This window comes from Lactuca serriola, chromosome 8, assembly GCF_051521515.1.
Source record: "Lactuca serriola cultivar US96UC23 chromosome 8, Lser_US96UC23_V15, whole genome shotgun sequence".
Classification (NCBI taxonomy): Eukaryota; Viridiplantae; Streptophyta; class Magnoliopsida; order Asterales; family Asteraceae; genus Lactuca; species Lactuca serriola.
This window is the reverse complement of record NC_136415.1, coordinates 13,120,613-13,140,841: the sequence shown is the minus strand read 5'-3', so window position 1 is coordinate 13,140,841 and position 20,229 is coordinate 13,120,613. Positions and strand designations below refer to the sequence as shown.

At 32.9% G+C, this 20,229-nt stretch overlaps 2 protein-coding genes across 4 annotated transcripts; one reads left to right on the top strand and one right to left on the bottom strand.

Moving 5' to 3' along the window:
• Nucleotides 1-250: 250 nt before the first annotated feature.
• Nucleotides 251-2,162, top strand: LOC145069672 (SPFH/Band 7/PHB domain-containing membrane-associated protein family). The gene is made up of 5 exons (XM_079016623.1): nt 251-644; nt 913-1,033; nt 1,126-1,217; nt 1,302-1,398; nt 1,607-2,162. Exons 1-5 carry the CDS (start codon nt 450-452, stop codon nt 1,981-1,983), a joined length of 882 nt encoding a protein of 293 aa, XP_078872749.1. The 5' UTR covers nt 251-449; the 3' UTR covers nt 1,984-2,162.
• Nucleotides 2,163-3,813: 1,651 nt separating this feature from the next.
• Nucleotides 3,814-8,424, bottom strand: LOC145065959 (uncharacterized). Of its 3 annotated transcripts, none has more exons than XM_079013083.1 (11): nt 7,681-8,421; nt 7,091-7,401; nt 6,910-6,999; nt 6,544-6,783; nt 6,255-6,470; nt 5,480-5,927; nt 4,944-5,146; nt 4,511-4,806; nt 4,368-4,414; nt 4,192-4,244; nt 3,814-4,105 (listed from the first exon to the last, which is right to left on the bottom strand). In XM_079013083.1, exons 1-11 carry the CDS (start codon nt 8,204-8,206, stop codon nt 4,052-4,054), a joined length of 2,484 nt encoding a protein of 827 aa, XP_078869209.1. In that variant the 5' UTR covers nt 8,207-8,421; the 3' UTR covers nt 3,814-4,051. The 3 variants fall into 3 exon arrangements, with proteins under 3 accessions (XP_078869209.1, XP_078869208.1, XP_078869210.1); XM_079013082.1 differs by having other exon boundaries at nt 7,091-7,506; nt 7,681-8,420; XM_079013084.1 differs by lacking the exons at nt 4,511-4,806; nt 4,944-5,146 and having other exon boundaries at nt 7,091-7,506; nt 7,681-8,424.
• Nucleotides 8,425-20,229: the final 11,805 nt, after the last annotated feature.

Here is a 20,229-nt window from a genome sequence, read left to right as displayed (position 1 = left end):
AAAAAAAAAAAAAAAAAAAAAAAACTCTTTATTTAAATTAATAAAATCTTTTAGTTTTAATGTATTCTCGATCACTAAAAGGCAAAAAGGTAATAATAACAAATATCCTGCTATTTTGAGTTTCTATTCGTTTTCCTATTTTGTATACCAAAAAAAAATCTATGTTATTGTTTTATATTAATAGTAACAAAAATCAGAAGGAAAATCTTTAAAGTAATACATCCGATACACCCCTTAAAATTAATTTATCCACATTAATATCATCGTCGACGACTTCTTCACGCGTCACACCTCACAACGTCCGTTTTGGCGGTTTCAGATGTGTCTACGTTGAAGTTCATATAGATATAATCACGTAACGAAGTATCTCTCCAGATATTTTCAGAGAAAGTAATTCAGATATATTTAGATACATACAGAGTGGGTGAGAATTGAGATTGCAGCAGGTGATGGGGAACGCGTCGTGTATTCTTGTGGGTTGCATAGACCAAGCAAGTATAGGGGTTGTTGAAAAATGGGGTCGATTCGAGAAATTGGCTGAGCCAGGTCTCAATTTCTTCAACCCTTGCGCCGGTCAATATCTCGCCGGTGTTCTCTCCACCAGGATCAACTCGCTTGAAGTCAAAATCGAGACCAAAACCAAGGTTTTCTTTTCTGTTCCTTATAACTCACATGATCTATGAAATTACCTTCTCATGTATCGATTGTTATTTTTTGACCTATGTTGTGAGTTTAAATCCTTGATAATCGTACGATCTGCGGTAGATTATCATGTAACTATCATATGAATTGGTAGGTTGTATATTGTGATTTAGATCATAAGAAACTAGAGCTAGGGTTCATTTTCCTGGAGCTGGCAAGCACAGTGAATTATTTCAAATGTTGAACTTCAAGTATCTTTCCTTTTTGCAGGACAACGTGTTTGTTCAAATAATTTCTTCAATTCAATACCGAGTAGTTAAGCAAAACGCTGATGATGCATTCTACGAGTTACAGAACCCTCGTGAACAAATTCAATCCTATGTTTTCGATGGTGATCTTCTTAGTTCCTACACTCATGTCCATTTTGCTTCTACAAAAATTCCTCCATAGTTTCTATCTCATAAACCAGTGGTATTCTTTCAGTTGTACGAGCTCAGGTTCCAAGGATTACTTTAGATCAACTCTTTGAACAGAAAGATGAAGTCGCAAAAACCGTATTGCAGGAACTCGAGAAGGTAAATTCATATCTTGTGTTAGGTTTTTTTTTTATATATAAAAAAAAAGTTTATATGATTTCGTGGGATTATTGTATTAATTAGGTTATGGGAGAATATGGGTACAACATAGAGCACATACTGATGGTGGACATTATACCTGATCCTTCTGTGCGTAGAGCAATGAATGAAATCAATGCAGGTCTTGCTTTTTTACTATGCACTATCATATTCTTTTCCTTTTTCCATTAAGTTCTGTATGGGTAAAGTGGTTGTTTGTTTGGATTAAGTCTTTTCTAGACTGATTGGATGAGACTGTATGACCATTCTGCCCTTCCATTCCAAAAAAAAAAAAAAAAAAAAAAACAAATGTTGCGATAACTTATTGACGAATTTGTCCTTGTATGCAGCACAAAGGCTTCAGCTTGCAAGTGTGTACAAGGGAGAAGCGGATAAGATTCTTCTAGTGAAAAAAGCAGAAGCAGAAGCTGAAGCCAAGTATTTGGGTGGAGTTGGTGTGGCAAGACAGAGGCAGGCGATAACTGATGGATTAAGAGAGAATATATTGAACTTCTCACATAAAGTGGAAGGGGCGTCTGCAAAAGAGGTGATGGATCTGATTATGATAACTCAGTATTTTGACACGATTAAAGATCTTGGGAACTCATCAAAGAACACCACTGTGTTTATACCACATGGGCCTGGACATGTGAGAGATATTAGTGATCAGATTCGCAATGGTCTAATGGAAGGGAAAGCAGGGTCTAGTGGTGCCCATCATGACTGATTGTACTCTGTACAGTTTTTGACATGTACTGCTTCTTCTTGTTCCTTTTTATGAATTTTTCATTACTAAATAAAGAATGATAGATATCAAGTTGCATTTGTCCAAGGACTGTGTTTGTGTGTGTGTTGATATGGAAGTTGAAACTTTGATATTAAATATTTTGTTAGGTGTTTTGTTTACTACTCATCCACTATATTGTTTATAGATCTTTACTAGTTAAAAATGTTTTGGTTAATAAAAGCATGTGTTCTTTTTTTACTTGTTAGTTCTTTAAGGTTAGAGGCATAACAGGATCTAAGCGCGCTATTTTTATGATAAAACTGCAGAACTTTATACGGCTATGTCTTTCTTTGCATAGATGGAATCATGGAAAGCACATCTTAGGGCATCTCCAACCTAACAATAAAAGCTATGCTAAATTAACTTTAACACTAAAATTTACTATTATAATGCTCCAACCTTACACTAAACTTAACACTATATATAGTGTTGGTGAATAGTGTCACACCAAATATAGTAGCATCAACATTATATTTAATGTTCAAGTTTCAATAGTATATATTAATCATTGAAGTTTGAATGTACATACTTTTTGTTTATTTCTTATATAATTATAGTTTTATATTTAATATTTTTAACTATATTACTATATTTAATAATTTAAAATACAATACAAGATTTATATAAAACACATAATGATATATATTATAATCTTAGTAGTATAAAAAAATACAAATGATTTCTTATGTTATTTTATATAACATATGATAATCGATGATAAATATGATTTTGACGTACCAATTGAAGTTGCAAGAGATATATTATCGACAGATGTAGAAATAATGATAGCAAATTCTAATATTTTTTGCTGGGTATAGACATATCAATGATAAAGAAGCTTATTTCGATTTACAAAATGCATTAATTAACCACTTATGAAAGACATTTCAACGCATATATATATATATATATATATATATATATATATATATATATATATATATATATATATATATATATATATATATATATGTGTGTGTGTGTGTATTATTTCCAAAATGCATGTATGATATTTTGTGTTAAAATGTTATGATAAACTAGTTGTTTCAATAATACGATAAATAAATAAATATATATGAATAAGTAGTTATGGTTATAGATTTTTAATAATACAATTTATATAGTATATTTATAAAAGGCTATGAACCTAGTTTGTAAAATCTTAATAAATATAAAGGGATGTTTTTGTAAAATTATAAAAACTAGATAGATATGAATATACCTAGAATATTTTCTTTTAGTGTTAATTATAATAATGTAATAGGTCGAAAAGGTTTAGCATTAACACTATTTGTTGCATTATTTTATAAACTTTAGTATAAAAGATAATGTTATGAGTTGGAGATTTCTTATTCTACTATTATAGTTGCAGCCCATTAACATCACTCATAGTGCAATAAATTGAATACATATCTCGATTTGTTGTTGTGCAGGTTTTGACCTAATATTTTCCTCTATATTATTGTGATTTTCCCTAGTCCACGGCTCCATCATTACATGCACAATCTTGGTTTCTTGACGTGTAAAAAACTGTTATTGTCACATCCTCACTAAATGCCTTCAACTACTACACCTTGGGTACATTTTAAGGGGTGATAGCTCTGTTTCCACCTAAACACGCTTTATCATGACTTCCACAATATTAAAATAATTTTATTTATACCACAACGGCACTGACAATGAAAAAGAAAAGTTGGCAACACCATCGCTCTTCTCTAGATGCAAGAAATCTGAGTTTCTAAAACATGTAAATGGGCAGGATGCAACAGATGAAGTACATATAGTATTTGATATTGATATAGATAGTTAAATAAAACAAGTGTGTATCATGTCTATATTCTTAAAGTTGAAGAAGCGAGATTTATATAACATGGCAACTAAAAAAATAAATAACGATGCCTCATGGCTCTTGACACATAGACACCATTTCTCCCGCAACATATAACAGAGGATATCTTCATCCTTATCCTTTTCCTTAAGATGCATTTTAACTCACTAATCACTCTACTCAGTAGTATGTTCTTTGACTAGTACTGTAACCACCTCCACTGTAACTACCACCCTGCATTTATCAAACAAAAAAAGTAAACCACCAACCTTCAATCATTTCACCATTTGTGTGTGTGAGAGAGAGAGAGAGAGAGAGACCTGGTAGTAGCTTGTGTGATTTCGCACTTGAGATGATGCTGAAAGTGGTGGACCTATAATTTAAAAATAAAAAAAAATGTTATGATTTGGTGATATGTATTAAACTTTACAATAATAGTGTAAACTGATAGTTGGTTAAAAATTCAGAGATATAAAGAAAGTAGGTAAAGGATTACCTCCAACGTAAGTAACAGCAGTACCTCTGCCATCATGTCCAACACTTCTACACAAGTCACAAAAACATTTTGAAATGTAAATGTAAATTTAAAAGCAAAACACAATTACTATTATTATTATTATTATTATTATTAATGTTGACCTTGGGATTGGGAGGAGAGAATCATAAGGATCACGTTCACGTTGAAGGATTAAAGATTGTTGTTGATAGGGTCTGTGAGTGTGAGTGTGATAAGACTGAGATTGGCTCATAATGGGACGATCTGAATATCTTGAATGAACTTGATTTTGACTTTGACTTTGACTTTGACTTCCAAGGTAGACAGTTTGATGATGATGTGGGTGGTTATGGTTATGGGTGGGTTGAACATACCCTGAATATGGTCGACTACTGTGTGTAGCACCAGAAACAGGTTCAATGTATCCAGCATGTGCTTCCTACATATACAAATACAATCATTGCACCTTTATTTTTATCGAACACGACAACACCAACCACATCAATATTTAAACAATCCCAAATACCAATCTACTTTCATTTCTTGCATTTAAGCCTTTAAAAATAATAATCATACCATCTCCTTGAAGTGTCTTGTGGACAATGAATCAGGAGGCAGACGAAAAGAATCAGATGCAACAGCAACAGCAACAGCATATGAACGACCCATGTATCTGGTGCTGCTTCTGTAATCATCATGCCCTCTTCTAATATGATTATCACTGTTTGGATTCCTAATAATAACATTATCTCTCTCTCTTCCAATTGCATGCACATTGCCTAAAATTTTCAATGTAAATGGGGTCAAAAAAGGTACATTGCTATTTCTTTCCTTTAGACTGCTGGTATACTCCTAACTCCTAATCGGATCCTAACTAGTATCAATTCTGGTTCTCTCAGTGTGGCTTCTTAAGTAGAGAATAGAGATAGTGGGGGGCAATAACGTCTTTTAGTCAATTAGGATAGGTCGGTTGAGTAGATCATCATCATCATCTTGGATATTCCTTTTTTAGTTCATTCATTCAATCAATTTCCATTTTTAACAATTCAAGTGTACAACAACTGGCTACTGGCTAGGAATAGCAAAGCAAGAGGACATAAATAGTAATATACCTTTCTGTTTCTTGAAAGGCTTTTTGTTTTGAGGGTTTCTGTTACCTCCATCATGCTTTGGGGCCGTTCTTTTGTGATTTCCTGGTTTGGAGGCGGATTTACTATTTTGCCCTTCAACCCCGACACCAAATTTTGGTTTTTTTGTATCACCATGTCTCAAATTGGGAGGAGCATTCACGTTATGGTCAGAGGATGCTTTTCTTTTCTTATTAGAGCTTTCACCATTTTTGATACTTCCCTTCACCTTATTTTTAATGGTATCATTTTTATTTCTTTTAACTTGCTGAGAATTCAAACCACCTTTTGTTTTTATTGGTTTAGGTTCTGAAATTTCTTTAGATTTTCCACCCTCTGTATTCGATGTTGAGGCTTCAACTTTGAATCCCCCACCAAAACCCTGCTTCTGAGATCGACTCTTAGACTGAGGCTTTGAAATGTTGGCTTTGATCTGAGGTAACAAATAATAAACCCGAATGATGTTTCACACATAGCGTTCTTTTTTAGTGAATTACAAAAATGGTCCCCGTTATATGCAAGGGAATAATATGATCATGTGGTATTTTTACGGTTTTGTTCCAAAAAAAAGGGCAACATTGTCATTTTACAATGTTAACAAAAGGACTGTTAAAGTTAACAACACATGGACCAAAATTCGATATAAGGACCAAAACCTCAAAAGGTTTCAAATCTGGACTAACCCCTGTAAACAACCGCATACCACAGGGATCGTTTTTGTAATTTACTCTTTTTTATGAGGGGAAGTAAACATCCATACCTTGACTTCTCCTCCAATATCAGCATTGTTGATACCCTCAACACAAGCCAAAGCATGTTCATTTGATGCAAAAGTGATGAACCCAAAATCTTTATGTTTGGTTCGTGGGTTCAGGCATATATCAACTCTAAGAATCTCACCATACTTTTTACAAATCTCCTTCACCTTCTCTTCACTCCAATCTTTAGTGAGTCCTTCCAGATATACCTTTTTGGCCTAGAACACAATAAGAAACACATTGATCGATTGACCATTGAAACAGGGAATTCTAACAAGTTTTATCACATACCTGTGACAAATCTTCATCATTTTGACGCATAGGTGTTTGAGCAAAGGCAACCTTAGCACTTATATCACGCCCAAAAACTGCATCTGGCTTTTTGAGTCGTTGAAATGCTGCTACTGCATCTGAATGTGTGGTGAATTCCAAGAAAGCAAAACCTTTATTTTTCCCTACAAGCTTGGGATTCTCAGGTAAACGGATCATCTCAATATGCTCAATTCCATATTGTTTCAATTGTTGCAACACCTTAAAGAGGAAAATGGGAACATTGAGTATCTACTAGCTGGTGCTTTGAAAGCAATCTTATGCAACAGAGATAGCTTTGATACTTGAACAAATAGAAGTGAACGATTATAAAACATGTAAACTTACTTCCTCCTTTTTCCATGTTTTGCTAATATTTCGCAAATATAGTGTATGATTGTCCTGGCTTTCTGATATCTTTACATGTTTGCCCCTCACCTAGGCATAGAAAAAACATATTAGAATCTGACTTGTTGAGTTCACCTTCTGTCAATTCCCAAAACCACATAAGCAGAGCTCAATCTCATACCTCAACTCCATCTTTCAACTCCAGAAGAGCACGCTTTGCTTGATCGGGAGATGCAAACCGTATAAATGCAAAACCTTTGCTCTTTTTTGTGGTTGAGTTCCTCACTATTCTTGTTGATTTCAGCTCCCCAAATTGTTGAAAGACATTGACCAGATCTTCTTCAACTGTATTCTTGTCCAATCTTCCAACATAGATTTCAATGTCCTTATCTTTCTTATTATCGGGGACAGGATCCTGAGAAGGATCTTCCTCGCCTTCATTGTCTGCATCATCTCCCTCGCTATCATCATCACTTTCCCCATCTTCTACAACTAAAGCAGCAGCATTGTTACAAGGTGCTTTGTCAACATTAGATTCTTGAGCTGAGATGGTTTTCGCATTTTCTTGTTTTCCTTCTTCGTTGTTGCCTTTGACAGCTAGAGGATTGTTATTGTCATTTAGTATTTTTGAGTTATTAAACAACTGAGCTTATTATGCAGTTACGAGGATATATGATCCATGATGTATGAGTTTGACCGTAAAACACCTCATCTTCAAGAGTAATCAAGTAATAAATCAAAATGTATGTTCATGGTGAAAAATTTTCTTACCTGCAACTGTCTCCAATTGGGAACCATTGATGCCTGATCCTTGTTTGTCTTGATCCACATTCTCGCTTCCATGCTGTAAATCATCTTTCTTCTTGACTATGGTCTCGTCAGATTCATCATTTTCTAGGTAAACGATTCCATCTCCTTCTCCTTGCTTCCCTTTACCAACATCCTCACTTACCAGCGGTAAATCCTCTGTGACCTTATCTCCGCCCACGTCCGGTTCACCGCCCTCATTTCTCGCTTTATTCCCATCACCTGCTGCGGAATTCTCTAAAACGATTCCCACCTTAATCATCGATTCGGGAGAAACAACAAGAGATGTAGTTGAATCACCGTCAATTTTAGCAGAATTGAGATCGGATACTTCTACCTGACCCGACATCTCCGTCTTGACTTTCGCAACATCTTCTAATTCAGCTCCCGTTTCAACTTTTGGTGTGGTTGATTTATGATCACCATCAGGGGTAGGTGTGGTAGCTGATGATGATTTTTTGCGCCTTATAGGCGTCTTCCGAGGAGGCATGTCTGGTTTGTATATGACCCAACTGCAATGACTTGTTTGACGGGACGAGGGTTAGGGTTCTTGTAGCAGTTAAAGGCGATGAAAGTACCGATCGATCAACAGAGAGAGAGAGAGAGAGAGAGAGAGATGAAGAAGGGTATCGAAGTACCATCTAACAAACTACGGAGCCGGAAAATTGGAAACCGCGAGGAACCAGGATGGGCCTAGCACATTCTCCAAGTAAATCATTTTGGTATCAAATTATCAATATTTTGATTTAAGGTTTTATGTTCCCAAGTCCCAACTATTTTGGGCTATTTTCATGTTCCAACTATTTTGGGCTGTGATTTCCTCTTTCTGCATAAAACTGTCTAAAGTGCTTCGGTACGAACCGAACTGGCCTCAAACGCTCTTTTTGATTGTTTTTGTCCAGAGTAAAATAACCTTTTATCATTCTTTATCATATTTTGCCTATGAATGTTTTTTTTTTTTTTTTTTTTTTGCTATTATTAAAACTTTTGTCTATACAAATAAAAAGAAAGATGTTAAATGAAAATATTATGGGAAAATGACTCTTGAGGGTAATTAACTTTTGCGTTTGTACTCATTTTGTCCTTTTTTTTGTATTCAATATACTATCGAACTTGTTGTTGGTGTTTACCATAGCCCTTTTGACCGGCTTTTGACCTGTGATAGCCGGTCAAAGGGTTATGGTGAACACAAACAACAAGTTTGATGATATATTGAGTACAAAAAAAAGGAAAGAGACCAAATGAGAACAAACACAACAGTTGGTTACCCTCCTGATTCATTTTTTTTTTTACTAATTTACAGCAAATCTCACGTCATCTCTTACTGAAATTAATGACTATGAGATTCATTATTGCTTCTCTTCAAAACATAACTCGCGAAAGGACATTATTCATGCATGTACAACTTTGTAATGCACTTGAATATTTATTAGGGGAATCTTGACTAAGCAGACGCATTTCATGATTACATTTACATTTGCAATCAAATGATTTATCGTATCATGGATTCTAGACAAGTCTACAAACGAGTGGAATCACAAGTGCTGTGATTTTTGAGTTTACTTAGATTTAAGATCGAACTAATGAGATAAGATACACCATCAATATGTACAATATCATGCTGTTTTTGTAGACACATCACCATAATATTGTACATATTGATGTTGTATCTTATCCCATGAGTTTGATCTTAAAGCTAAGTAAACTCAAAAATCACAGCACTTGTGAATCCACTCGTTTCTAGACTTGTCTAGAATCCATGATACGATAAATCATTTGATTGGAAATGTAAATGTAGTCATGAAATGCGCCTGCCTAGTCAAGATTCCCCTAATAAATATTCAAGTGCATTACAAAGTTGCACATGTATGAATAATGTCCTTTCATAGGTTATGTTTTGAAGATAAGCAATAATGAATCTCATAAAGTCATTAATATCAGTAGGAGATGATGTGGGATTTGCTGTAAATGAGTAAAGGGAAAATGAATCAGGAGGGTAACCAACTGTTGCGTTTGTTCTCATTTGGTCCCTTTCCTTTTTTTTTGTACTCAATATACCATCGAACTGATGGGTTTTGGTCATAAGACATCCTATGTGTTCATACAAACCCTAATGCTTGGATCTATGTTTCTCTATTGTACATGCTTTGAATCCAAGACTATAAACCCTAATTCTAGCATATGGAAATCAATATTAACATATAATTAGGTTGATGATTTTACCTTGATTGTTATGTAGCAACAACAATCCCAATTCCTCCTTGAATTGGCTTTGGAAGGCTTAGAGTCATAAGTGTCACTCCTCTAATGGCTTACAAACACCATAAGCAAGTGGAGAAGGTATAAGGAGAGAGGGGAGGTATTGAATTCGTTTCTAGGACCTCTTGGGAAGGCTTAGACGAATTCATGAGCATTGGGGTCTTTATATAGGGTTAGGATTAGGGTTTCAGTCCTTATCCTTATCTAGTTACTTGTCCATCAAGCAACCATAAGATAAGCCTTGAAAATCCCTATCTTTTGGACCTTGGACGATTTTAAGGATATCCTTATCCTTGAATTCGTCCATCCTTTAACAAGGATAACCATGGCCCTATTTTGTAACTATCACATAATTACAATTCAGCCCCTCTAGTTTAATTAATTACACTTGATCACAAAATTAATTCTCAATTAATTATTGACCAATATTAATTAAACAAATATGATTTCTCCTTTAATATATTATTCTTATAACATATTAATAAATCATAATAACCTCTCTCTTTATTTATTTCTCCAATCAAGTTGCTTTGGTGAAGGCAACCCAAAAGGACCATGCACCATCGGGTCAAGTACATACCAAAATAGTTATGGACTTAGACACTAATCCAACAGTCTCCCACTTGGATAAGTCTAATAACTATTCTGCGTATGACTTCAGATCCTGATCTGTAATCGTAGCTTTCCAAAGCCGCTGTCAACTCTGATCATATCAGATACGCGTGTCCTTAGATAAGGGATCATATATTCCTCCATTCTAGATATCATATGAGATATGATTTCAAATCATTCTCTTTGTACTATATCTCGATTCCCGATTTATGACGACTGACTAATTGAACAAATCAAATTAGCCCTAGCCAGGCCGAGCATTTACGTTTGTCATCACAAAACCATCGAGGGGCCCAAAGATATCGCTTTTATCCTACTTTGGATAAAAGGAACGGATAAACTTTGATACAATGCTTGCTTGAACTTACTAACCAAATCACACACAACAATATGTTTTATAACACCAAGTTACTAGTGCGTTTACATATTATCAATGTGCAACCGATTTGCAAGATACAACTCACACATCTCAGTTTCAAGAATATAATATGTTATCGTCTCACCAATCACTCGTGATACAATCCATGGAGTGATCCAAGTGAGCGTGGGTTTAATCCAATGCTCAAATCATATTCATAAGCACTCATGAACGTTGCAACAAACATTTGCTTATGTCTAATACTCTTTTAGATAATCCACACACCAATTCACGACAGTCTTCATTCATATCTACTTCCAACATATGAACGACTGTGGCTCGTTTGAATAATTCGATTATTCTTAATAAACTCAATTATTTTGGAAGTCAAAACATGCAAATGTGAAACACAAGAATAATACTAATCCCATATGGCCTCAACCCTTTGAGCATAAATAAAACACTTTTTATTTATCACCATATTGATTACTCATTATTTGTCGTTTCGGGTAATCAACTTCTTACTTGAATTACAACACTTGTCCCATGCTCCTAGCATGCACACAATGTTTACCTATGGTTCTTACTTTGTGAAATAGATCACATTGAACACATTTCCAATCATTCTCATTTCACAACTCCAAATCCTTTTCATAAGTGAAAGAATATCAAATTCTTGCTACTTATAGAATATGCTAGATTCTAACATTTTATGCAATGATCTCTTTTGTAATGTCACTGCACCAAAGTCACAAAGACTATTGCCAATGATATTACAAAGTCTTCTATCGGAGATTGATACAAGACAATTCCTTAGATATGATGTCTCTCACTCAAAGTACATTCCTTTGAACATCCTTTTGCATAAGAGTTTCTAATCTAGACATAGATTTTCAATATTCAATTCCCTAATATGGACACGCTTCCATATTTTCCATATGACAACTCATTCTTAATAGAATCTTATCTATTCGTAATGATGTCAATATGGTCCATCCGATATGGAAACATTTCCATAATTTCCATATGACAACTCATCCTTAATAGAATCTTTTCTATTCATAATAATGTCGATATGGTCCATCCAATACCATGTTTCCAACTACTCACAAGCGACCAATCCTCGTCGAACTTTGGATTGTCCTTTGATAGTTGTTTAATTATTTTAGCCAAAACCAATTCTTGTCCTTTTTCCTTCTAAATGCGCTAGACATTTGGAAAAATTTAGAATGGTCAAACATTAAAGCATTTGCAACCGATCCTATACCCTAAGTGTATGGGATACGACGCATAATGTTTTATTTGCTATGCTCTCAAAATTCGAATTGTGAAGAGGAATGCCGTAATCATAATCGAAATTTTAAGAACACACTATGTACCTTTGACTAAATTTATTAACATTTCTCAACCTAAACCTTTAGATTTGAAATGAAGCATAATATTCTCTCCCTTAATTATAGCAAAACAACTTTATAACCCTTACTACTTTGCAAGGTATAACTCTTGTTTTCTATAATTAATATTGCCATCTTGCAATACGTGCCTTAATAATCATACAATCATAACATTTATGCTCCCACTATCATGATGATTATTATAAAACATAACACTTATGCTCCCACTAGCTTCGACATGTATTCATAAACATCTTAACTTTCAGAAAAACAATGCTTATTGAATTTCTTAAGTTCATGTTTCTAATACTTAGTGCTTTGATAATCTTTTATCAAGGTTTCTTGAACTTATACACATTTGCCTTCTATAGTTCATATGTGTGTCTAAACAATTAAGACTAATTGTCAAACCTCACAATTCAAATTATGGAAATGGATACCGTAACCATAATCGAATTCGAGAATGCAATTTTACAATCACTATCTTCTTAAATCTTTCTTAGTGAAAGCATTTCCTCACAATCATTTTCATGAAGGAGGAAATCTTATGACACTTAGATTTGAGCGGTGTATGTGTTCCTATCCATGTGAATTTGTTGAAACTAAGGTTTACGACAAATTCAAACTCATATGGACCGATCTTTCTTAATCTTGATTTCTTGCCTTATGGTAGCACAACTGCCCACCATGTCTTCCAAGCAGTTAAGCAGCTCACCCTTTCCTATCAATGTACCTTTCATTGATTAAGGTGCTTTGCTTTTTATGCGTTCAAAATGAGAACTCATAGAACTCACATGCATAATTAACTCATTTGGAATAGCACATAAACAAAATAATGTCAACACGATAGGTTGTAAACCTCAACTCGTGTGCTAGTGATGATCGATAAGGTTTATTTGATTTGTTCTTGAAACCTTTCAAGACCATTAAGACTCCCACTGACTCCTTGACATATGATTCTCTTGTCAAAACATTTCTTGACAAACAAATATTCAAGAGTTAGTGTAGCTTTTATCAAAACTCTTCATAAATTATTCCTAGTTGGTCTTTGTCTTATCCAAGACATCACAACTTTCCACATTTGATGAATGTTATAAACCTTCTTAATACTTTTCACTCATTGTCACAATCTTAACTCTAAGACTTGTTTTGGAACGAAGTATGATTGACTTCTTGATTTAACCATTTCATCAATTCTTGATTCCTCTTCTTAAACATACAATTGTACTAAGACTCATTTAGAGGATCAATTGAGATATGGTTCTTAATCATTAAGACCTATCATAAAGCATAAAAGGTACTATCCCTTCTTCTTAGAATGGAGAAACTTTTATCTTTCTGCCTACTTGATTCTTCTTATTCGTTCTGCTATTGATCTAAACCCTTTAATCAATTCAGAATTACACTTAATATCATATTTACTAAACCTTTAGTAAATCATGACGAATATCTTTGTTACTCTTATGGTGGACTTGATCAACACGCAACTTTGTGTATTCGATCTCCAAGTCCTTCACTTGACACTTTGTCAATGAATTAGTCTAATTTCCAAATATGAAATTTCTCATTCATCGTGCAACCAAGTTGCATGATTCCAAATTTCTGTCCAATTGAAACTTGGGCGATGAGAAACTCTCCCTATTTGGTAAATTCTCGACTTTTCCATAAACACCATAAATAAGAATCATATTCATTTGTTGTAGAAATATGCAAACACCAATTTTCATAACGATTTCATTGCAAGGAAATAAACAAATAAATAAATAAGTCAAACGAAAATTTATTTTATTTATAAAAGTAGCGAAAAACATTTGTCCTTACAATGCAAAATCCATTGAAAACTATGTATTTCAAAAGAAAAATTTCTAACAACTCTATCATAACTATCTAAGCTCAAAATCTAATCTTCAAGTCCATGCGATCAAGATCCATTCCTTGTGATTAGATTCATCTTGCTCTTTCACCAAGCTTCCTTTCTTTTCATCGATCCTGTAAAACATTCAAATGCAATCTTATTACATTATGTATTAAGAATTATTGAATAGGAACTTAATGGAGTTAGTGGATTTTACCTGAAGCGCAACTATACTCTTTGACTCTCCCATCTTCTGGACTCTTCAGGCTCTTTGGGCAGACTTGTATCCAACGCCCTTTCCTTTGGCAGCAAACGCAGGTCGGTTCTCCTAGAACGTCCTCAGAAGCATGGTCGGTTGACTTTCCCAACAAATACGCTCCATTGCTTCGCCAAATCATTTATGATTCAGCAGCAATGAGCATGTAAGTTAGGTCAATGAGGTTGTCGTCATGATCCATCATATAATACTTTCTTTTGAACTCATTATATGATTCAGGAAGTGACTGCAAAACCCAATTCACAGCCAACTCATCTGGGAATGACACACCCAACATTATCAACCTATCAATGTGTGATTTCATTCCTAGAACGTGGGCACACACGGGTTTACCATCTTCAAGTTTCATTTCCAATAGGGCTTTAGTGATATTGAACCTTTCAATTCTTCGATCTTGTGGGTTGGGGAGAACAATAGGAGGAGGAGGAGGAAGTGAAGCATGATTTCTTGTTCCTCGATTGAATCGTGGAATACCATCTTCATGTGGAAAGCTTGTTCCACGGGATTTGGGAAAACCATAGTTGTCGAACTTTGACATATACAAAACGGGAGAAAAACAAATTCAAGTTAGTTGATAGATTGAGTCCTTAGTAAATCACCCAAATGAGATACTAAGGCTAGGACCCAACACAATATACAACTCGGGAGAGGGATGCCGTAACCCTAATTGCAGAATATTTGAAGGTAAGTGAATGACGATTCACTAATTTCCACCACGAAAAACGAAAAAGAAATTTAAGTTTTAAATCTATGAAAACTCCTAGATCCTTTGAGATTCATTGAACTTTCAATGGCATGTTTAAATCTCGATATGCCCCTCTTGTTTGTGACTGGGATGCCGAGGATCACAAAGCGGGTGTGAATAACCATGCAAACTTACATGGTGCCCTCACATGTTACAGTCACCTATTCGATGTGCCGGTAAACCACACACGCTCCACCGAACTATGACAAACATTGAGTCACCCTTTGCTACCTTTGCTTAGAACCATTTAGTGTGCCGGTAAACCACACACGCTCCACTAACGTTTTCACAAGGGCACAAAGTGTAATTTCATGGAATTGCATCAATTCACTTTTGCCTAAGTAACTAAGATTGAGAGTTTTATAAAACATTTAGTTACTTTAATAACTCATTATACTTATAATGGAAGGTTTCGTCCTATCCTACCCGTTCGGCTAACGACCCTCCACTAGTCAAGAGTGCGGTGGTTAAGAGTGGATACCCATTCAATCGCCATTTTATAGGCAATTTTCTTAAACACCCCTTATAGACCAGCTTCGTGAATGAGGCCTACTAACGGTAAGACTGACTTTTACTCATACATATATATAATGTTAGACTTTTAATGTTATATATAGTATAGGGTGTATTTTACACTTTTTAAAATACTAGGTGGTCTAATTTAACAATTATACTTTTAATTCAATTAAATTGTAAACCTAAACTTTTATGGATTTATTAAACCTCTTTTAATTATACACCTTAATTAATTAATAAACCATAAGGGTGTGATTTGAACTTTTTCAAAACTATACTAGAGTTTTAGAATTTAACATTCCTAATTAAACTTTTAATCAACTTTTAAATTCCAAAACTTGAGGGCAACTTTTGAAACATTTCAACACATTAGAGTTTAGAATTTAAATATACATCAAAATTAAACCATTTAATCAAAATTTAAATTCCAAAACTTGAGGGCAAGTTTTTGAAACCTTTTTCAAAACATTAGGGTTTTAACTATTTAAATTTCAAAACAACAAAACTTTTGGGTTCAAATTTAAACTATAAAACCTAAAGGGCAAAATATGAAACTTTTCATAACAACAAGGATCAAATAACAAATAATTTAAATTAACATTTAATCACATAATTATCCATATTTGATTTGTTTAATGATTTCTTGCAAAACAATTTATCAATTTAGTCAAAATAATTAATCAATTATCTTATAAGGAAACAATTATCTTATTAATTGATAAATATCTTCAATTAGATCAAACTTATAGTCAAATATATCATATAATCGGATTAATATTGATCTAACATGATAAGGTAACCATCCCAATGCAAAAACAGCAAGAAATCCTGAGATAACCTCCATCTGACAAGTTGACTCGTCGAGTCAAGCCTGGACTCGTCGAGTCACCTTGGACTCGGCGAGTTCAGCTATGGACTCGGCGAGTCCAGCCTCCAGAATCCCAAAAAACGAATTTTCCAGTTATACAATGCATCAATACAATTGAAACCAAGCTAGGCTCTGATACCACTGATGGGTTTTGGTCATAAGACATCCTATGTGCTCATACAAACCCTAATGCTTGGATCTATGTTTCTCTATTGTACATGCTTTGAATCCAAGACTATAAACCCTAATTCTAGCATATGGAAATCAATATTAACATATAATTAGGTTTATGATATTACCTTGATTGTTATGTAGCAACAACAATCCCAATTCCTCCTTGAATTGGCTTTGGAAGGCTTAGAGTCACAAGTGTCACTCCTCTAATGATTTACAAACACCATAAGCAAGTTGAGAAGGTATAAGGAGAGAGGGGAGGTATTGAATTCGTTTCTAGGACCTCTTGGGAAGGCTTAGACAAATTCATGAGCCTTGGGGTTTTTATATAGGGTTAGGATTAGGGTTTCAGTCCTTATCCTTATCTAGTTACTTGCCCATCAAGCAACCATAAGATAAGCCTTGAAAATCCCTATCTTTTGGACCTTGGACGATTTTAAGGATATCCTTATCCTTGAATTCGTCCATCCTTTAACAAGGATAACCATTTCCCTATTTTGTAACTATTACATAATTACAATTCAGCTCCTCTGGTTTAATTAATTACACTTGATCACAAAATTAATTCTCAATTAATTATTGACCAATATTAATTAAACAAATACGATTTCTCCTTTAATATATTATTCTTATAACATATTTATAAATCATAATAATCTCTCTCTTTATTTATTTCTCCAATCAAGTTGCTTTGGTGAAGGCAACCCAAAAGGACCATGCATCATCGGGTCAAGTACATACCAAAATAGTTATGGACTTAGACACTAATCCAACACGAACTTGTTGTTTGTGTTCACCATAACCCTTTGACCGGCTATCACAGGTCAAAAGTCGGTCAAAAGGGCTATGGTAAACACCAACAACAAGTTCGATGGTATATTGAATACAAAAAAAAATGGACCAAATGAGTACAAACGCAAAAGTTAATTACCCTCAAGAGTCATTTTCCCAAATATTATGTTTATTTGTCTATTCCTACATATTACCGATGAATAACCATGATGAATAACTATACTTCCACCGATCAAAATCGTCGCCGACAACAAAACCACTCAAGGAGCGGCAACGCATGCCACCTCATATTACCGGCAGTAAATCATGGGCCACCCCGTTTAGCCTTATATTATTTAAATTAGTCAAATTTTATTGTATTGTCTTTTGACTTTTTTTTTAGATCATAATATTTCCAATGGTTAAGCTATACTAAAATTTAAAATTATTGTCACATCATCATTTTAAAAACTTTAACCTCTAATTAAATAGCATTTCAAATGGTTAACTTCTTCCTATAGTTTTTTTTTATAAAAAAGTTAACCAATTTATCCATATCTATTTAAAATGTTCTATAAAATTCTCTTATTTAATTATTTATTTTTTAAACACACATCATATTTTAATTTATTAAAACTATTGCAATACATTGTTTCAAAAGAAATACGTAGTATATTACAAAATATCGTTCGGAAAAATTAATACGAAAAAACTATTACGAAATATTCATAAAAAGATTGAAGAAAGTTTTATAATCATTATAAGTATTTTATAAAAGAAATGTCATTAAAAATTGAATATAAATAACTATTTAGTATAAAAATAAAAATATTTAAAACTAAAATATATTTAAATGGGTAAAGTGAAATATAACTAAAGTATGAGGGTAATAAATGACAAAGGATAAAAGTATATTGACCACTTAATATATATTGAAAGGTCATTAGAAAAAAACAAATAAATTGAAGACTAAGTGTTTATTTAAAAAAGGAATAGTAATAAGTTATAAAAAAAATTATCATCATGCTCTTAGGTTTTTTATTCGATTTTGGTTTTTTTAGTTTGGTTTCGTTTTTTCTATTCAAACATAAAGAGCCATGTTAGCTTCAATATTTATACCCTAAAATCTACCAAATAAATCGTTTATATCCTCATAAATTTGCTGAAATTTGTTCATAGTGTCACGTAAGTCGGTTTTAAGTTTTCATGATAAACCTAATAACTCTAGGCTGACAAATCCGAAATGAAGATGTTATCGTATGAATATTTGTATAGACGATTGACGTGCTATTTAATTGTCAATTTGTCATAAAGTGGCATTTTATCAACATCAATTTGCTTGCATTTCTGAATGATGCTTCAAGATTTCAAAGCAAGCTATATTACTATTAATAAAACTAGACCCAAGTTATACTTTGGTGTAATTTAGAATTAGTCACTTTAGTAGTTACTTTAATTTATAGTTAGTCATTTACATTAACTCACTTAATAATTCCAAATTACTACGTCTTAGTACCAAATAAATAATTGTTATACAACACTTTTGATAAGGACATAAAATGTTAGGAATGACTATTCCGAAATGAGCATTCTAAAAATAACATTTAAGTTAACTTAAAGGGAAATCTCCAATAAAGTTCTAACAATTTGGCTCGATTTACGTTTTAGTCATAAACTAATTTTTGTTTACGAAAAAGTCCTAAAAAGTGGCAAAAGTTTGCATTTTGACCTTTTTTGACTGGTTGGAACCGGTAACAAATTAATTTGGGACTATTTCATAAATTGACTCAAAATATTGTGACTTTTCTGCAAAAAAAATAAAATATATTAGAGTTTTTCTGCAAACAAAACTTATTATTATTATTATTATTATTATTATTATTATTATTATTATTATTATTATTATTATTAAAAATATAAATAATAACTATTTTTTAAATTTGTTTTTACTAATATTGTTAATAATACATATAAATACATTTAAATGAAAAAAATATTAAAGAGATTTTTTATAGGTGAAGGTGAATGGGATGGTAATGTTTTAAACATTAAAATCATGAATGTTTTTTTTGTAAATTCTAACTTTATATATATGGTCATTTCACATTTGTTATTATTGTTTTTAATTCAAAATACTTAATAATTTAAAATAAGTTACCGATTTTTCAAATTGTTTATAAATAGTGAGCGTGTGCTATGCGTGTATGTCTTATGTGTAAGTATTTGAATTACCAACATGTGTGTTGCTCTTTTTCATTACTTTATTAATGTTTTTTTTTTGAAAAATAGTAGATATAATGTGATAAAGCAAAACAAATCATATTACTTTTTATTAAACAAGATATTGTAATTAATACTTTTTAATTTTGATATGGACAACAATGTAAATCTTTATACTAGATTTGTTGGATTTGAAAAGAAATCCTTCTACCTTAAAAAATTTTATATACAAAGTGAGAAATCTTTTTTTATCTTAAACTATTTTTAAACAAGTTTACAAATAGACAACTTCTTTTAAATTGTTAAGTGATAGTATTCTGAATTGAAAACAATATTAAGAAATGTGAAATGATCATATATAAAGTGAGAACATACATACATATATTCATGATTTCAATGCTTAAAGTATTACCATCACCACCACCTTCTCCTTTAAAAAAATTCTTTAATATTTTTTTATTTAA